This window comes from Rhamphochromis sp. 'chilingali' (genome assembly GCF_963969265.1).
Source record: "Rhamphochromis sp. 'chilingali' genome assembly, chromosome: 15".
Lineage (NCBI taxonomy): Eukaryota > Metazoa > Chordata > Actinopteri > Cichliformes > Cichlidae > Rhamphochromis > Rhamphochromis sp. 'chilingali'.
Genome location: NC_137942.1, coordinates 29,303,735 through 29,322,026, shown reverse-complemented (window position 1 = coordinate 29,322,026; position 18,292 = coordinate 29,303,735). Strand labels below are relative to the sequence as shown.

General features: G+C 38.7%; 1 protein-coding gene across 3 annotated transcripts; it reads left to right on the top strand.

The window, feature by feature from the left end:
- Positions 1-12,009: 12,009 nt before the first annotated feature.
- Positions 12,010-17,809, top strand: LOC308411508 (uncharacterized protein). Of its 3 annotated transcripts, XM_080905427.1 has the most exons (10): positions 12,010-12,050; positions 12,131-12,304; positions 13,659-13,727; positions 13,825-13,935; positions 14,497-14,650; positions 14,726-14,781; positions 14,939-15,007; positions 16,279-16,396; positions 16,669-16,776; positions 17,224-17,809. In XM_080905427.1, the coding sequence occupies exons 2-10, from the start codon at positions 12,206-12,208 to the stop codon at positions 17,580-17,582; spliced, it is 1,143 nt and encodes a 380-aa protein (XP_080761553.1). In that variant the 5' UTR covers positions 12,010-12,050; positions 12,131-12,205; the 3' UTR covers positions 17,583-17,809. The 3 variants fall into 3 exon arrangements, with proteins under 3 accessions (XP_080761553.1, XP_080761554.1, XP_080761555.1); XM_080905428.1 differs by lacking the exon at positions 12,010-12,050 and having other exon boundaries at positions 12,131-12,215; XM_080905429.1 differs by lacking the exons at positions 12,010-12,050; positions 12,131-12,304 and adding an exon at positions 12,376-12,771.
- The last annotated feature ends 483 nt before the right edge of the window (positions 17,810-18,292 follow it).

Genomic DNA, 18,292 nt, shown 5'->3' with positions numbered 1-18,292 from the left:
AAGGAGAAGACCGGTGACAGAGAAGCGGCAGCTGATAGTTCTTCTTCTGGTTGCTATTACATGAGTGGAGAGGTGTAACTTTAGTGTAATGACATGGAAGCGTTGAAGAGAATTTATGATAGTACAGACAGACTGACCTGCTCAGGAGACAGCTGTCCATCCTCCTGCAAGGAGAAGACCGGTGACAGAGAAGCGGCAGCTGATAGTTCTTCTTCTGGTTGCTATTACATGAGTGGAGAGGTGTAACTTTAGTGTAATGACATGGAAGCGTTGAAGAGAATTTATGATAGTACAGACAGACTGACCTGCTCAGGAGACAGCTGTCCATCCTCCTGCAAGGAGAAGACCGGTGACAGAGAAGCAGCAGCTGATAGTTCTTCTTCTGGTTGCTATTACATGAGTGGAGAGGTGTAACTTTAGTGTAATTACATGGAAGCGTTGAAGAGAATTTATGATAGTACAGACAGACTGACCTGCTCAGGAGACAGCTGTCCATCCTCCTGCAAGGAGAAGACCGGTGACAGAGAAGCAGCAGCTGATAGTTCTTCTTCTGGTTGCTATTACATGAGTGGAGAGGTGTAACTTTAGTGTAATGACATGGAAGCGTTGAAGAGAATTTATGATAGTACAGACAGACTGACCTGCTCAGGAGACAGCTGTCCATCCTCCTGCAAGGAGAAGACCGGTGACAGAGAAGCAGCAGCTGATAGTTCTTCTTCTGGTTGCTATTACATGAGTGGAGAGGTGTAACTTTAGTGTAATTACATGGAAGCGTTGAAGAGAATTTATGATAGTACAGACAGACTGACCTGCTCAGGAGACAGCTGTCCATCCTCCTGCAAGGAGAAGACCGGTGACAGAGAAGCGGCAGCTGATAGTTCTTCTTCTGGTTGCTATTACATGAGTGGAGAGGTGTAACTTTAGTGTAATTACATGGAAGCGTTGAAGAGAATTTATGATAGTACAGACAGACTGACCTGCTCAGGAGACAGCTGTCCATCCTCCTGCAAGGAGAAGACCGGTGACAGAGAAGCAGCAGCTGATAGTTCTTCTTCTGGTTGCTATTACATGAGTGGAGAGGTGTAACTTTAGTGTAATTACATGGAAGCGTTGAAGAGAATTTATGATAGTACAGACAGACTGACCTGCTCAGGAGACAGCTGTCCATCCTCCTGCAAGGAGAAGACCGGTGACAGAGAAGCAGCAGCTGATAGTTCTTCTTCTGGTTGCTATTACATGAGTGGAGAGGTGTAACTTTAGTGTAATGACATGGAAGCGTTGAAGAGAATTTATGATAGTACAGACAGACTGACCTGCTCAGGAGACAGCTGTCCATCCTCCTGCAAGGAGAAGACCGGTGACAGAGAAGCAGCAGCTGATAGTTCTTCCTGTTGAAAATGACATTACCCGTAACAATATTAATTTTAGGGATAATTTCAACAGTAACACATTGACTAAAATTTGGTATACCAACATATTTGATATCAAACACATAGAATTTTATGTATGGAACCTGCTCTGGTGGCTTTTGTCCATTATCTGAATCCCCTTCGACTGGTATAGACAAGTTCTGTAGAGAACAGGCATACATTTTTAATAAATTTGATTTTAACTAAATAATATATATATATAATAATATAGAATATATAATATATACAATATATATTTTTTAAAAATAAGTGAAAAGAACTAACCTGACGAAATGCATCACAAATTCTGTAGCGGTTATTTTTATTATTCTGAATACCAAGTGTCAGGCAAACTTGACCCCAGGGGCCTTCTTTATGAAGTGCATGGTCCTCCAGTTGCATGCCATGTTTTTTCAGCTGTTCCACAGTTTCAATAATTTCATTGATTGTGATCAGTTTATTTTTGTTCTAAAACAGAAGATATAGCATTTTCAGTTTTATTTTTCATGGAAAATGTATATGAAAGTAAAGAAGAAAAAAACACATACCCCAAATAAGCTGAAGCGGTAGACTCTAAATGTAAAAAAGAAAACATTACAAAGTCATTTATATCATTGATGAATATGAAATCATAACATTTTATAAATAATATGTATGATATTCTCAATGAATTGAGAACAATTTTAAATCAGTGCCACTAATTACAAAACTATCAACTTTGTTTCTATTCAAGTACTATTTGAACATGTTTTTGTGAAATGCAATGCCCCTGAAGAAAATGTGCAGCACTTGATGTTAAAAAATTCCCTCCTGCCTTCTTTTAATTCAATTCACACCCTTCACCCTGGGGACCGTTTAGTGCCACACCCCAAAAAATGCTATAAAAAATTTATATATTCATATATAATGTGAAACGTCAAATGTGAAACAAGGGCGCCACTTGGTGGACAAATAAAAAATTTACAACTCAAGGCCCCTAGTCCCAAACGAAACCTAAAATGAAATCATGACGATCACTTGAACGGTAATTATTTTGCCGTGAAAAATAGCGTTTATAATGGAAGTAAATTGGCACAAAACGGTCCCTAGGAAGGAGGGTGTGGGGATTTTTGCTGCTCAGCCATTTTAGATTGATTTAAGATATTCACCCTGAAATATTAAAATTGACAGTAAAAAACTATCTTTTGGCAAGTTCGGTTATATTCCACTGAACACAGTGGAAATGGCAGCCATTTAAAACATAAAAGTGGCACAAAAAGGTCCCAAGAAGGCAGGGTTTTTTATAAGCCATAGCCTGTTAGCAACAGATGTGCCTGTTATAGAACACGTGTTAATTAATTTCTGCGGTATGCTACAACTTTCCCTGAGTCCTGTGCGCAAATCTTTTTTTGTTTTTGCTCATAGCGAAGCCTGTTATCGAAAAAAACCCCAGTAATAATATGGTGAAATAAATGTAAGATTAAGTGTTACACATAAGAAAAAAGACATTTTTACAATCAGAAATAAACTAGCTAATATCTTAGGCTAGGCTACAAGACTTGATCACTCAATTACATGTAATTGGAGATGAACTACTTAGTTAGCAAATTTTAAAAGTTAATATTTAAAGTTTATACGTAAAAAACGAACTCACCCCTTCTCCTTCTTCGGCATTTTTTCTGCACAAGACTGTTATGTTCAAAATGACATGTTTTCACCTCTAGTTTTTGGAATGTCGACAGAGTCAGACACTCAAAGCACGCATGTCCAGTAGTGTGCGGTATAGGCTCTCCAACAGATTTTGTTTTTTTTCAAGTGGACCATTATGGCTTTGCAATATTGCTCCACTTGATTAAAAATTTAAAATATCTCTATTTAATCAAACATTTTATTGTAAAATTTAAATTTGCAGTAAAAATCAAAGGAATAAACATAATTGGTTGATAGGAAATATTAAGAGTTAGACAAGAGACGTTCAAAAGACGGGAAAAAACAGAGGGGATGTGGGACGGTGACACAAGACAGTAAATTCCATTGGATTACCTACTGGAAGAAAAATGCAGAAAAGAAAACAAGCAAAAATATAACACAGTACACAACAGCAAGTATCACATCCACAACCTAGATAAGTATAAGTAACAGTAGATAATAAATATTGGTGTCAGCACAGCCCCTGCCAACAAACATTACCATCTACATGTATTTAAAATTGAGACGTGGGCACCGGCAACTTAGGAGAGGTTGAATACACAGACCATCCCTTGGACGCCATTCAGCATGCCCAGCACAAGTGATGTTGATGTATAGATTGTGGAATAAAATTGAGGTACAGGTGGTCAGAAGGGGACACAGCAGGAATGTCTCACACCCACCTCAGTGAAACAACTGTACGCCAAAGCCCTGCATGTGTGACGGTGTGATGGAGTGGGGATGAGGAGGGGAGGAAAGTGAAGGCAAAGTACTCTCTCGTGGGGCCAGGTCCCCCGCTTACCCAAGTAGTCACCCCTGGAAGCCACAGAGGCCCATCCGGACGGGGGCCTACATTAGCACCACCACCAAGCCCCACGGAGCCTTGGGTGGTGGGCGCACATCGTAACCCACCACAGAGGAAACTACATCCACCCAAACATTCAATAATCTCTCTGACTGCATAAGACAAAAGACACCACGGCTGAGTTTATTGTCCACCTCTGTACTAATTTTAAAGTTAAGTATTGGCTTTTTTTTGTGTGTTTTAAATGTGGTTAATACTTGACAAAAAAAGTAAAAAGAAAAAACCAAAAAGAGAATTATAAATTAAAGGGCCTTGGAGATGTCATTCAAACTAACACCATTGCACATCAAAACATACATGTGAGTAACAGAAAGAATAAAAAAAAAACCATTTCAGAATAATTATAAAGTGGAATTACCCTTTGGAAACAGCAAAATTCTATTTAAGAGCATTTTGAAATCACTGAAAGTTAGGTCAACTATGGACAATTTGAAAAGTCTTTTATTTTGGAAGGCATAATCAGAATGACTTGATATTGATATGGTGTCACTGTGGGGTTGTATACTGTTGATCTAAGGTGGAATTACCCTGTGGAAACAAGAATTTTTCATTTTATAGCATTTTGAAATCACAGAAAGTTAGGTCAATTATGGACAATTTGAAAGGGCTTTTATTTTTGAAAGCAAAATCAGAATGACTTGATATTTATATGGTGTCACTGTGGGGTTGTATACTGTTGATCTAAAGTGGAATTACCCTGTGGAAACAGCAAAATTCTATTTAAGAGCATTTTGAAATCACTGAAAGTTAGGTCAATTGTGGACAATTTGAAAGGGCTTTTATTTTTGAAAGCAAAATCAGAATGACTTGATATTGATATGGTATCACCGTGGGGTTGTATACTGTTGATCTAAAGTGGAATTACCCTGTGGAAACAGCAAAATTCTATTTAAGAGCATTTTGAAATCACTGAAAGTTAGGTCAATTATGGACAATTTGAAAAGGCTTTTAATTTGGAAGGCATAATCAGAATGACTTGATATTGATATGGTATCACTGTGAGGTTGTATACTGTTGATCTAAGGTGGAATTATCCTGTGGAAACAGGAATTTTCCATTTTAGAGCATTTTGAAATCACTGAAAGTTAGGTCAATTGTGGACAATTTGAAAGGGCTTTTATTTTTGAAAGCAAAATCAGAATGACTTGATATTTATATGGTGTCACTGTGGGGTTGTATACTGTTGATCTAAAGTGGAATTACCCTGTGGAAACAGCAAAATTCTATTTAAGAGCATTTTGAAATCACTGAAAGTTAGGTCAATTGTGGACAATTTGAAAAGGCTTTTATTTTTGAAAGCAAAATCAGAATGACTTGATATTGATATGGTATCACCGTGGGGTTGTATACTGTTGATCTAAAGTGGAATTACCCTGTGGAAACAGCAAAATTCTATTTAAGAGCATTTTGAAATCACTGAAAGTTAGGTCAATTATGGACAATTTGAAAAATCTTTTATTTTGGAAGGCATAATCAGAATGACTTGATATTGATATGGTATCACCGTGGGGTTGTATACTGTTGATCTGGAGTGGAATTACCCTGTGGAAACAAGAATTTTTCATTTTAGAGCATTTTGAAATCACTGAAAGTTAGGTCAATTATGGACAATTTGAAAGGGCTTTTATTTTTGAAAGCAAAATCAGAATGACTTGATATTTATATGGTGTCACTGTGGGGTTGTATACTGTTGATCTAAAGTGGAATTACCCTGTGGAAACAGCAAAATTCTATTTAAGAGCATTTTGAAATCACTGAAAGTTAGGTCAATTGTGGACAATTTGAAAGGGCTTTTATTTTTGAAAGCAAAATCAGAATGACTTGATATTTATATGGTGTCACTGTGGGGTTGTATACTGTTGATCTAAAGTGGAATTACCCTGTGGAAACAGCAAAATTCTATTTAAGAGCATTTTGAAATCACTGAAAGTTAGGTCAATTGTGGACAAATTGAAAGGGCTTTTATTTTTGAAAGCAAAATCAGAATGACTTGATATTGATATGGTATCACCGTGGGGTTGTATACTGTTGATCTAAAGTGGAATTACCCTGTGGAAACAGCAAAATTCTATTTAAGAGCATTTTGAAATCACTGAAAGTTAGGTCAATTATGGACAATTTGAAAAGGCTTTTAATTTGGAAGGCATAATCAGAATGACTTGATATTGATATGGTGTCACCGTGGGGTTGTATACTGTTGATCTAAGGTGGAATTATCCTGTGGAAACAGGAATTTTCCATTTTAGAGCATTTTGAAATCACTGAAAGTTAGGTCAATTGTGGACAATTTGAAAGGGCTTTTATTTTTGAAAGCAAAATCAGAATGACTTGATATTGATATGGTATCACTATGGGGCTTTATACTGTAAATACAGAGTGGAATTATCCTGTGGAAACAGGAATTTTCCATTTTAGAGCATTTTGAAATCACTGAAAGTTAGGTCAATTATGGACAATTTGAAAGGGCTTTTATTTTTGAAAACAAAATCAGAATGACTTGATATTGATATGGTATCACTGTGAGGTTGTATACTGTTGATCTAAGGTGGAATTACCCTGTGGAAACAAGAATTTTTCATTTTAGAGCATTTTGAAATCACTGAAAGGTAGGTCAATTATGGACAATTTGAAAAGGCTTTTATTTTTGAAAGCAAAATCAGAATGACTTGATATTGATATGGTATCACTGTGAGGTTGTATACTATTGATCTAAAGTGGAATTACCCTGTGGAAACAAGAATTTTTCATTTTAGAGCATTTTGAAATCACAGAAAGTTAGGTCAATTGTGGACAATTTGAAAGGGCTTTTATTTTTGAAAGCAAAATCAGAATGACTTGATATTGATATGGTATCACTGTGAGGTTGTATACTGTTGATCTAAGGTGGAATTACCCTGTGGAAACAGGAATTTTCCATTTTAGAGCATTTTGAAATCACTGAAAGTTAGGTCAATTGTGGACAATTTGAAAGGGCTTTTATTTTTGAAAGCAAAATCAGAATGACTTGATATTGATATGGTATCACTATGGGGCTTTATACTGTAAATACAGAGTGGAATTATCCTGTGGAAACAGGAATTTTCCATTTTAGAGCATTTTGAAATCACTGAAAGTTAGGTCAATTATGGACAATTTGAAAGGGCTTTTATTTTTGAAAACAAAATCAGAATGACTTGATATTGATATGGTATCACTGTGAGGTTGTATACTGTTGATCTAAGGTGGAATTACCCTGTGGAAACAAGAATTTTTCATTTTAGAGCATTTTGAAATCACTGAAAGGTAGGTCAATTATGGACAATTTGAAAAGGCTTTTATTTTTGAAAGCAAAATCAGAATGACTTGATATTGATATGGTATCACTGTGAGGTTGTATACTATTGATCTAAAGTGGAATTACCCTGTGGAAACAAGAATTTTTCATTTTAGAGCATTTTGAAATCACTGAAAGGTAGGTCAATTATGGACAATTTGAAAAGGCTTTTATTTTTGAAAGCAAAATCAGAATGACTTGATATTGATATGGTATCACTGTGAGGTTGTATACTGTTGATCTAAAGTGGAATTACCCTGTGGAAACAAGAATTTTTCATTTTAGAGCATTTTGAAATCACAGAAAGTTAGGTCAATTGTGGACAATTTGAAAGGGCTTTTATTTTTGAAAGCAAAATCAGAATGACTTGATATTGATATGGTATCACTGTGAGGTTGTATACTGTTGATCTAAGGTGGAATTACCCTGTGGAAACAGGAATTTTCCATTTTAGAGCATTTTGAAATCACTGAAAGTTAGGTCAATTGTGGACAATTTGAAAGGGCTTTTATTTTTGAAAGCAAAATCAGAATGACTTGATATTGATATGGTATCACCGTGGGGTTGTATACTGTTGATCTGGAGTGGAATTACCCTGTGGAAACAAGAATTTTTCATTTTAGAGCATTTTGAAATCACTGAAAGTTAGGTCAATTATGGACAATTTGAAAGGGCTTTTATTTTTGAAAGCAAAATCAGAATGACTTGATATTTATATGGTGTCACTGTGGGGTTGTATACTGTTGATCTAAAGTGGAATTACCCTGTGGAAACAGCAAAATTCTATTTAAGAGCATTTTGAAATCACTGAAAGTTAGGTCAATTGTGGACAATTTGAAAGGGCTTTTATTTTTGAAAGCAAAATCAGAATGACTTGATATTTATATGGTGTCACTGTGGGGTTGTATACTGTTGATCTAAAGTGGAATTACCCTGTGGAAACAGCAAAATTCTATTTAAGAGCATTTTGAAATCACTGAAAGTTAGGTCAATTGTGGACAATTTGAAAGGGCTTTTATTTTTGAAAGCAAAATCAGAATGACTTGATATTGATATGGTATCACCGTGGGGTTGTATACTGTTGATCTAAAGTGGAATTACCCTGTGGAAACAGCAAAATTCTATTTAAGAGCATTTTGAAATCACTGAAAGTTAGGTCAATTATGGACAATTTGAAAAGGCTTTTAATTTGGAAGGCATAATCAGAATGACTTGATATTGATATGGTGTCACCGTGGGGTTGTATACTGTTGATCTAAGGTGGAATTATCCTGTGGAAACAGGAATTTTCCATTTTAGAGCATTTTGAAATCACTGAAAGTTAGGTCAATTGTGGACAATTTGAAAGGGCTTTTATTTTTGAAAGCAAAATCAGAATGACTTGATATTGATATGGTATCACTATGGGGCTTTATACTGTAAATACAGAGTGGAATTATCCTGTGGAAACAGGAATTTTCCATTTTAGAGCATTTTGAAATCACTGAAAGTTAGGTCAATTATGGACAATTTGAAAGGGCTTTTATTTTTGAAAACAAAATCAGAATGACTTGATATTGATATGGTATCACTGTGAGGTTGTATACTGTTGATCTAAGGTGGAATTACCCTGTGGAAACAAGAATTTTTCATTTTAGAGCATTTTGAAATCACTGAAAGGTAGGTCAATTATGGACAATTTGAAAAGGCTTTTATTTTTGAAAGCAAAATCAGAATGACTTGATATTGATATGGTATCACTGTGAGGTTGTATACTATTGATCTAAAGTGGAATTACCCTGTGGAAACAAGAATTTTTCATTTTAGAGCATTTTGAAATCACTGAAAGTTAGGTCAATTGTGGACAATTTGAAAGGGCTTTTATTTTTGAAAGCAAAATCAGAATGACTTGATATTGATATGGTATCACTATGGGGCTTTATACTGTAAATACAGAGTGGAATTATCCTGTGGAAACAGGAATTTTCCATTTTAGAGCATTTTGAAATCACTGAAAGTTAGGTCAATTATGGACAATTTGAAAGGGCTTTTATTTTTGAAAACAAAATCAGAATGACTTGATATTGATATGGTATCACTGTGAGGTTGTATACTGTTGATCTAAGGTGGAATTACCCTGTGGAAACAAGAATTTTTCATTTTAGAGCATTTTGAAATCACTGAAAGGTAGGTCAATTATGGACAATTTGAAAAGGCTTTTATTTTTGAAAGCAAAATCAGAATGACTTGATATTGATATGGTATCACTGTGAGGTTGTATACTATTGATCTAAAGTGGAATTACCCTGTGGAAACAAGAATTTTTCATTTTAGAGCATTTTGAAATCACAGAAAGTTAGGTCAATTGTGGACAATTTGAAAGGGCTTTTATTTTTGAAAGCAAAATCAGAATGACTTGATATTGATATGGTATCACTGTGAGGTTGTATACTGTTGATCTAAAGTGGAATTACCCTGTGGAAACAGGAATTTTCCATTTTAGAGCATTTTGAAATCACTGAAAGTTAGGTCAATTGTGGACAATTTGAAAGAGCTTTTATTTTTGAAAGCAAAATCAGAATGACTTGATATTGATATGGTATCACTATGGGGCTGTATACTGTAAATACAGAGTGGAATTACCCTGTGGAAACAGGAATTTTTCATTTTAGAGCATTTTGAAATCACAGAAAGTTAGGTCAATTGTGGACAATTTGAAAGGGCTTTTATTTTTGAAAGCAAAATCAGAATGACTTGATATTGATATGGTATCACTGTGAGGTTGTATACTGTTGATCTAAAGTGGAATTACCCTGTGGAAACAAGAATTTTTCATTTTAGAGCATTTTGAATCGTTAGAAGATTAAGTCAAATATCGGCAATTTCAAAGGGCCATTACTATGAAAAGCAAAATCAGAATGACTTGATATTGATATGGTATCACTGTGAGGTTGTATACTGTTGATCTAAAGTGGAATTGCCCTGTGGAAACAAGAATTTTTCATTTTAGAGCATTTTGAAATCACAGAAAGTTAGGTCAATTATGGACAATTTGAAAGGGCTTTTATTTTTGAAAGCAAAATCAGAATGACTTGATATTGATATGGTATCACCGTGGGGTTGTATACTGTTGATCTAAAGTGGAATTACCCTGTGGAAACAGCAAAATTCTATTTAAGAGCATTTTGAAATCACTGAAAGTTAGGTCAATTATGGACAATTTGAAAAGGCTTTTATTTTTGAAAGCAAAATCAGAATGACTTGATATTGATATGGTATCACCGTGGGGTTGTATACTGTTGATCTAAAGTGGAATTACCCTGTGGAAACAGGAATTTTCCATTTTAGAGCATTTTGAAATCACTGAAAGGTAGGTCAACTATGGACAATTTGAAAAGTCTTTTATTTTGGAAGGCATAATCAGAATGACTTGATATTGATATGGTGTCACTGTGGGGTTGTATACTATTGATCTAAAGTGGAATTACCCTGTGGAAACAAGAATTTTTCATTTTAGAGCATTTTGAAATCAATGAAAGTTAGGTCAATTATGGACAATTTGAAAAGTCTTTTATTTTGGAAGGCATAATCAGAATGACTTGATATTGATATGGTAACATCATGAGGTTGTATACTGTTGATCTAAAGTGGAATTACCCTGTGGAAACAGGAATTTTCCATTTTAGAGCATTTTGAAATCACTGAAAGGTAGGTCAACTATGGACAATTTGAAAAGGCTTTTATTTTTGAAAGCAAAATCAGAATGACTTGATATTGATATGGTAACATCGTGAGGTTGTATACTGTTGATCTAAAGTGGAATTACCCTGTGGAAACAGGAATTTTCCATTTTAGAGCATTTTGAAATCACTGAAAGGTAGGTCAACTATGGGCAATTTGAAAAGGCTTTTATTTTTGAAAGCAAAATCAGAATGACTTGATATTGATATGGTATCACTGCGGGGTTGTATACTGTTGATCTAAAGTGGAATTACCCTGTGGAAACAAGAATTTTTCATTTTAGAGCATTTTGAATCGTTAGGAGATTAAGTCAAATATCGGCAATTTCAAAGGGCCATTACTATGAAAAGCAAAATCAGACTGACTTGATATTGATATGGTATTACTGTGAAAAAGACTGCGGTTGGAAAGTGTTGATACAAAGTTCAAATAGTATTTGGAAATACGACTTTTGCTTTTAAGAGCATTATGAATTCATTGAAAGAGTAGTTCAAAAATGAAGATTCACAGGGCTTTTACTTTGAAATCCAAAATAAGATGGCCTTGATAGTGACAGGGCACAATTAGGGTACAAGGCTGTGTCATGTAGATGTAACATTAGAGTTTCTAAAAAAAAAAAAGGGCCTAAATTATATGTTATTATGTTCTTAACATATCTGTTAATTCACTCGAAGTTGGCTTTTATTTTGAAATCCGGTTTCCACATCCATTCCCGTAATACTTTGAATACACAGGGAACGTAAAATCAACTGGAGGCTGGCTTGACTGCAAGTCTCGAATTGGAGGCTGGCTTGACAACTGAGCGAGAGGGGCTGCCATTGTATGTGTGTGTGTGTGTGTGTGTGTGTGTGTGTGTGTGTGGATAATAGCAAACACTGAAATACATTTTTTGCACGCAGGAATGAGTTTTGTTCGCTCAAATTCAGCTTTTCTTCGCTCAAAATAAATTTCTCCTCAAAATACATCATTTGCACCTGCAAACCTTTTTTACGTGCGCTCAGAATAGTGGCACAAAAATAACGCCATATTATTTTGACCCCGAAAATGGCGCATCAGGCCAAAATCCTTTCCACGCCCACCCCCGTGACATCACGCTCCAATGCCCTATGGTAACTAATGTTATAAAAATGTTCCGCCCCTAATGAGCATTTGAGCAGCCAATCAGAATCATCTATGTCATGTGATCATGAGTACAGCAGCAGATTGTTCTAGTGAGAGTTTCGAAGCACCATGGATGAAGGTAAATGCACCTTTCAATTGTTTGCCAACCGCCAATACGACTGTCAGAAAGAAAGAAAGAAGAAAGAGTTTGAAGGTACCAGCTCTCAGGTATGAAGCTAACTTTCAAAAGTTACATGAGTACAAACAGGTACCTTGTCGGGTTTTTTTTTTAACCCTGTCCTGTCTGGCTGTTTTTGTGGCACAAATATAACGGTGTAGAGAAAGAGTTGAGCGCGCACGGGCAGAAATGTTGAGAGCGCCAGCAACACGTTGTTAGCGAGCGCAAATGCAAAAACCGAGCGAGAGGGGCTGCTGTTGTGTGTGTGTTAGTGATGGGTCGTTCGCGAACGAAATGGCTCTTAGAGCCGTCTCTTTGACGTGAACGACGGGAGCCGGCTCCTTATCGCGAGCCGTCACGTGGTTTTTTTTCTCTCTCTCTCTCTCTCGCTCTCTCTCTCGCACGTTTTTCCGCTTCACTCTGCACGTGGGCAGAGGGGGGGAGGGGCGGTAGTTACTCTCAGTAGCACAGGAACAGCCAGAGGGAGAGAGAGAGAAAGAGAGCCAGGGATAGAAAGGTATAGTAATCATCCACAACTATTTTCGGTTGCAGATGATAAAGGATTCAGAAAGTTTATTCATGCGGGCCCATATGACAGAGAATATACATGTTCTTTTTGTTTTCATATTATAATTTATATTTAATTGTGTTGTGGTTTGCAGTGTTTTGTGTTGTTTTCACTTTAAATTTGTAAAAGGAAAAAGATGAAAATTTAAATAGTTAAAAGTTGAAATGTGAATAGTTGATTTTTGTATTATATGATTTATTTATTACATTTTATGTGGATTTTGCAGCAAAATTATCCACACCCACCGCCGCGCTATGAATTGTGGGATATATGGGACCACGAAGCGTGCACCGGACCACGCTTGATATTTGGGGAAATCGACGGCGCATTTGAAGTACGCTTCGAGTTGGGACAGTCGTCACGTGGCGGTGACGTAATCGCACTCAGAATGCGTACTTCAAGCGTGCGGTCTCTGAATTGGGACACAGCCCCAGTCTCCATTTCAACTTGTGTTGAAAGTGCGGACTTCAAATGATATTCTCTTAATTGTGTTAATAGGCCACGTAAAACCAGAGTTATGATTCGAAACAGTACAAACGGTGTTTTCTGAGGACAGCGCTACCAAACACTCTCCGTTGGCGACCAAAATTTTAAAAACAAAATTAAAAAAAAAAAAAAAGGATGCATGTCTGCCATTACCTGCCAAAACCGGAAGTAACATAATATTTTGTGGGAAACGTAGTTTTTCCCCTCAGGGCCTTGATGAACCTATACTGGTGGTTTTAAGTTATGTCTGACATATGTCTGTGCAGTTTCTGGGATGCTTAGACCTCAAAATGCACTGTTGGAAATTATTTTATTTTCTATGTTTTGTTCTGTTACTTTTCTAAAAACAGATGGTGATCTTTTCTAAAAGCGATAGGACAGGTGTGGAGGAGAGTGAAGCAAGAGAATGGGTTCCTAAGGTGGGCAAGAAAAATCCAGCTAAGTTTCTGTAAATATGTTGTTTTCACACATCCATGGAAAATGAGCAAAATATATATTTTTCTGCTCTAATAACAGTCTGTGAGCTCATCTGAAGATGATGGGACAGATGACTGGAAACCCACACAGGATGAATCTGAAGGCTATTCAGAAGAGGAGGAAGAACAAGAACGTAAAAGGATTCCTAAGGTAGCCATGAAAAACAAAACTGGGTGTCCTATGCCACAAAGAGATGTGAAATTCATCCTCAGTTTCACTGCTTCCACAATCTATACATTCAACAAAATATGTCTTTGTATTCTTCTACGTCACATGGTCAGCTCATATGTATGGAACACCAGGACTGCCATAATGAATTAATTAAATACACCATTAGATAATTAATTAAATGTGGCAATAATTAATTAAAGAGAAGATTTAGAAGAAGATTAGAAATGAGTGATGATGGGAAACCTCCACCAGATAAATTTAAAGACAACTGAGAAAAGATGAGTTTAAGGAAGAGGTGAGTTAGCTCCAGTCCATTTTTAGTGAGGTCATGAGGAGGAGTAGTAGTGGGTTTCGTACACAAGATGAATTCAAAGACAGTATATATATTCAAAGAAATATAAAGGTCAAATCAAAAGTAGTCAGAATTACTAACAGTACTGCAGATAATTTATTTTCATTGGCATTTGTAAATATTAAGTAAGAGTAAGACAAAAAATAAAACTTTTTTAGTAGTTGTATGCGTCTTCTTTTTGTGTACAGGGGGCGTTCGTGAGCAGTGAGTTGCCGCAGAGGACAGAGGAACGGCAACAGGTTGCTGTCGCCTCAAAGTCTCAAAGGCATCACTATGTCAGAAATGGACACAAGTGTCCCATATGTGGACGTGTATATGCTGACTTCATCTACAGTTCACAGGGTGAGTAACGTGATCCCGCTGTGACACGCCTCCCTGCAGCAGCCATGTTGGTGACTCTGTCTCACATTATTTCAGATCAGAGTTTCCAGACCTCCGGAGTTTACAGCGCCACTGAGACCTCCACCAATCAGGTAAGAGCTGACCTCTGCCTCTGTCTCCTGTTAGTGTGATGCAGGTCAGCATAATGTTGCACATGAAAATTGGTTTGAAATTTGCACGTGTGAAGAGGTCATGTGATCAGTGACCCCATGAAGCTGTAATCAGTCTGTTTCTATTTTATTTTGAAAGGATGAGCAGGAAGGAGGCGTGGCTGACTCTCCCACGAGATCAGACGTGAACTTCAGCTACAGCCAGCAGGTACGTCCCGCAGCGTAGCTTGAAGGTGACATCATCGCGTGTGTGACAGCGGTGCCAGGGTAGCTCAGTGGTTGGCGCTGCTGCCTCACAGTCTGAGCGTCTCGTTTCAGACCCGGGGAAGTTCAACTTCCTGCTTCAGACTTCAGGAGAATATTGTTGCGACCGCGCCACAGACTGCAGCTGCCATCTCTGCTCCGCCTCGTCTCGGTGGGCGGCGATAAGCTGGACAGAGAACAGCTCTAAACATTGTTCGTCCAATCAAAAACCTGTACAGCAGGCCTAAAGCGCCTGTCCAACGTCATCCTCCAGAGGTCGCAACCTCTGAAGGTAATGGTGCTTGGACTTTGAGCACTTCCTGTTCCTGTGACGCGCCGAGCTCTCTTCTTCTCTTGGTTTTGGTCTAACGGCAGTCGGGACAAAGTCTGAGTGTGTATTTCCTGTTTCTGTTCAAAAACATAAACGCATTCATTCCTTTCTTCATACGGGAACAGGGATATCTGCATCTGACTGAAAGGAGTATTCCTTTTTCTCTTATGTCCATCACACTTTTTCTAGGATAGACTACTTGACTAGTATTGCATGTGCCTGTGAATACCGTGCCATAGTTATATCAGACCACGCCCCTTTAATTCTGACTGGCTATGCCTGACTTACCTAGAACAGACAGGAGTTGGCGTTTTAACCCCACACTACTATCTGATCAGTGTGTTGAGCAGTATGTGTAGACTGCAGAGTCCTCCAGTATTACTTCAATTTGGGCATCCAGGTAAGAGACACCTGAACAGTAAACAGCAGTCTTTGAAGCGGCGCTGACAGGTGAAGGTGAGACGCCTGAATGAACTCACGGAGCATCACAGAATGTTGATTCTGTTCTGGACGTTTTCAGTGGGAGAAACCTTTCGTTATCATCCAGGTGATCCTTCAGTCTCAGCTGACTGCAGGTTTCCGACCTATAAACGGGACATAATGACTGAAACTAGCTCAGCTCCTCCACTGGCAGATCTGTTTTAGCAGCAGAAGTCTGAGTGCACCTGAGTCACTTGCAGGTGTGGTAAACATCTTCCAAGGGCACTCTGATCACCTGGGTCCTGTGGAGGTCATGTGACTGGTGTTCCTCTCCTTTAACCTGTGGCTGCCGTTTCAAAGAGACACACGTTTCCTTCAGGTTCTTTGAATGTTTATAGATGATTCTGCAGGTGTTTCAGGTTCAGGTGATGACATGATGCTGTGAATTTGTCATGTGACCGTCATGTGACCATCTGTCTCCTCAGTGGTACCATCAGAGCTGCTGGAAGCAACAGCAGCAGCTGTATCCCGCCTCCTCACCTGAGACTGCCTACCCCTACCAGCCCTACACGCCCTACCTGGGCCAGGAGCCCCCTCTGCACGGTAAGAGTGATCGGTTCCAGCAGGTGGTGCTGCACTTCCTCCACCTGTATACAAAAGATGCAAGTTTCATCTTTTAGCTGAGCCTTCACTTCCGTAGCGAAGCCTTTCACAATAAAACAGTGCGATCAGGTAGGAGGCAACTGTGGGGAACACATGACTAACAGGAAGATGTGTGCAGTGATGTCATTACAGCATGGATGGTCCCTCAGGTGTTTTAATTTAAGCTCCACCCCCTTTACTGTGACTTGATCTGTCCCATCTTCCGTCCCCAGCTGCCTCCCAGCCGTTCTCTGAGACTGGGCGGATCTCCCATCAGCCCGCCAGCTCCTACCCAGAATCCTCCAGGTCTGCAGATGGACAGACAGAGGGACGCAACGGCGGTCAGTACTTTACCTTTACCTTTGGAGTGCACACGCTGCCAAAACAGGAAGTGTTTGTCAATAAAACAGTGTAGAAGTGCCGGAGGTCAGCAGGTCTGTTGGTGAAGCTTTACAGCTGCATAATGGTGAGAGTGGCGCAATGAGGACGGAAGGGTGGGGCAAACCCTACACCATCCAGCTGTCACATTCCTGTACCCAATGACTACTGTATTGTTATTAAGGTGAAATTTGACCGGATGAACATAGCAAACAGGCGTGGCAACAGACAGGAAGTGCGGTGCAGTAATTCTGGAGTCAGATGAAGGCAGAAGCACAATGGGCCAATTGCAGGCGCTGTTAGTCATTGGTCAGGTCACATGATTAGTGTGCCTCCACATTAAAACCCAAATTTTCTGCATTATAAACGAATTTACTTTGAAAATAAAGGCATGTGGTTTGTCTCCTCAGGTGTCTCCATGGAAAGCTCCTCCTCCATCAGTCCTACTCCTCCAGGCTCCGCCCCCTCCTCTGCTCTCCTCTACCCAGATCAGTCGCCCCTCCCTCCTCTCCCACTGCTCCACCTGCCATATGAAGCTCCACCCCCAAGCACCTACCTGACTACAGCCCCTGCACCTCCTCTTCCACATCCCGCCCACCACCCTCACCACTCTTCCTACCACCCATACAGGCCAATATCGACTGGAGGCCACGTTCTCATGTTGTTGGATACATTGCTGCCCCGCCCCCTCACCACACAGACACACTCTACATCCCACCCACTATGTAACGTGCATATTAGCTCAAGGCTAAAACCCCTTTTGTTTTGAATTAGTGGTAACATTATTATGAACACTTTTCCTGCAGCAAGACTTTCAAAATTAAAGTTAGGATTTAAAGGTAAATATTGGCTGGATGTTAATGGATGTTGCTGTTGGTTAAAATTCATGTTGTGACAGCCAATATGAGGTGGTGGGTGTGACCAGTCCCTATTTGTGGAGGGATCTTTGTGTTGATGTTTTGTTTTTTGGGTTTTGGGTGAATAAAGTTTGTTTCACCAGCAGATGGCGTTTTTGCTTCATCACATGACTATTGTCCAGCTAACAGTCCCAAACATCAACTTCCTGTTTTTTATGCTTTGAGCAAACAGGAAGTAAAATAATAAAGCCAGAAAGGTGCGATTCTCCACAGGACGTGAGAGATGGGGATCAGAGGGGAGTTACAGGTGATAGGTCGTCATCTCTGGCGAGGGGGCAGCGCCTCAGTGTGTCAGTTTGAGCTCTCAGGTAGAAAACTCTCACCTGTGCAGGTTAGGGGTGAGTGTGATTCATAGCAGCAGAAAATTTGAGAGCTTTGGAGGCTGACTCTGATTTTCTTAGTTTCCATGGAAACTAAAATCAATAAAGGCATTTTTTTCCATTACAGCTGCTGTGACACTGAAGTTCAGTAAGTAATCTGATTACACTGAGACAAAGGTTGATGGATGTTTGAACGACTACTTTGTCCAGACCTGTGATGAGCAGCGAAGCCTGAGACGACT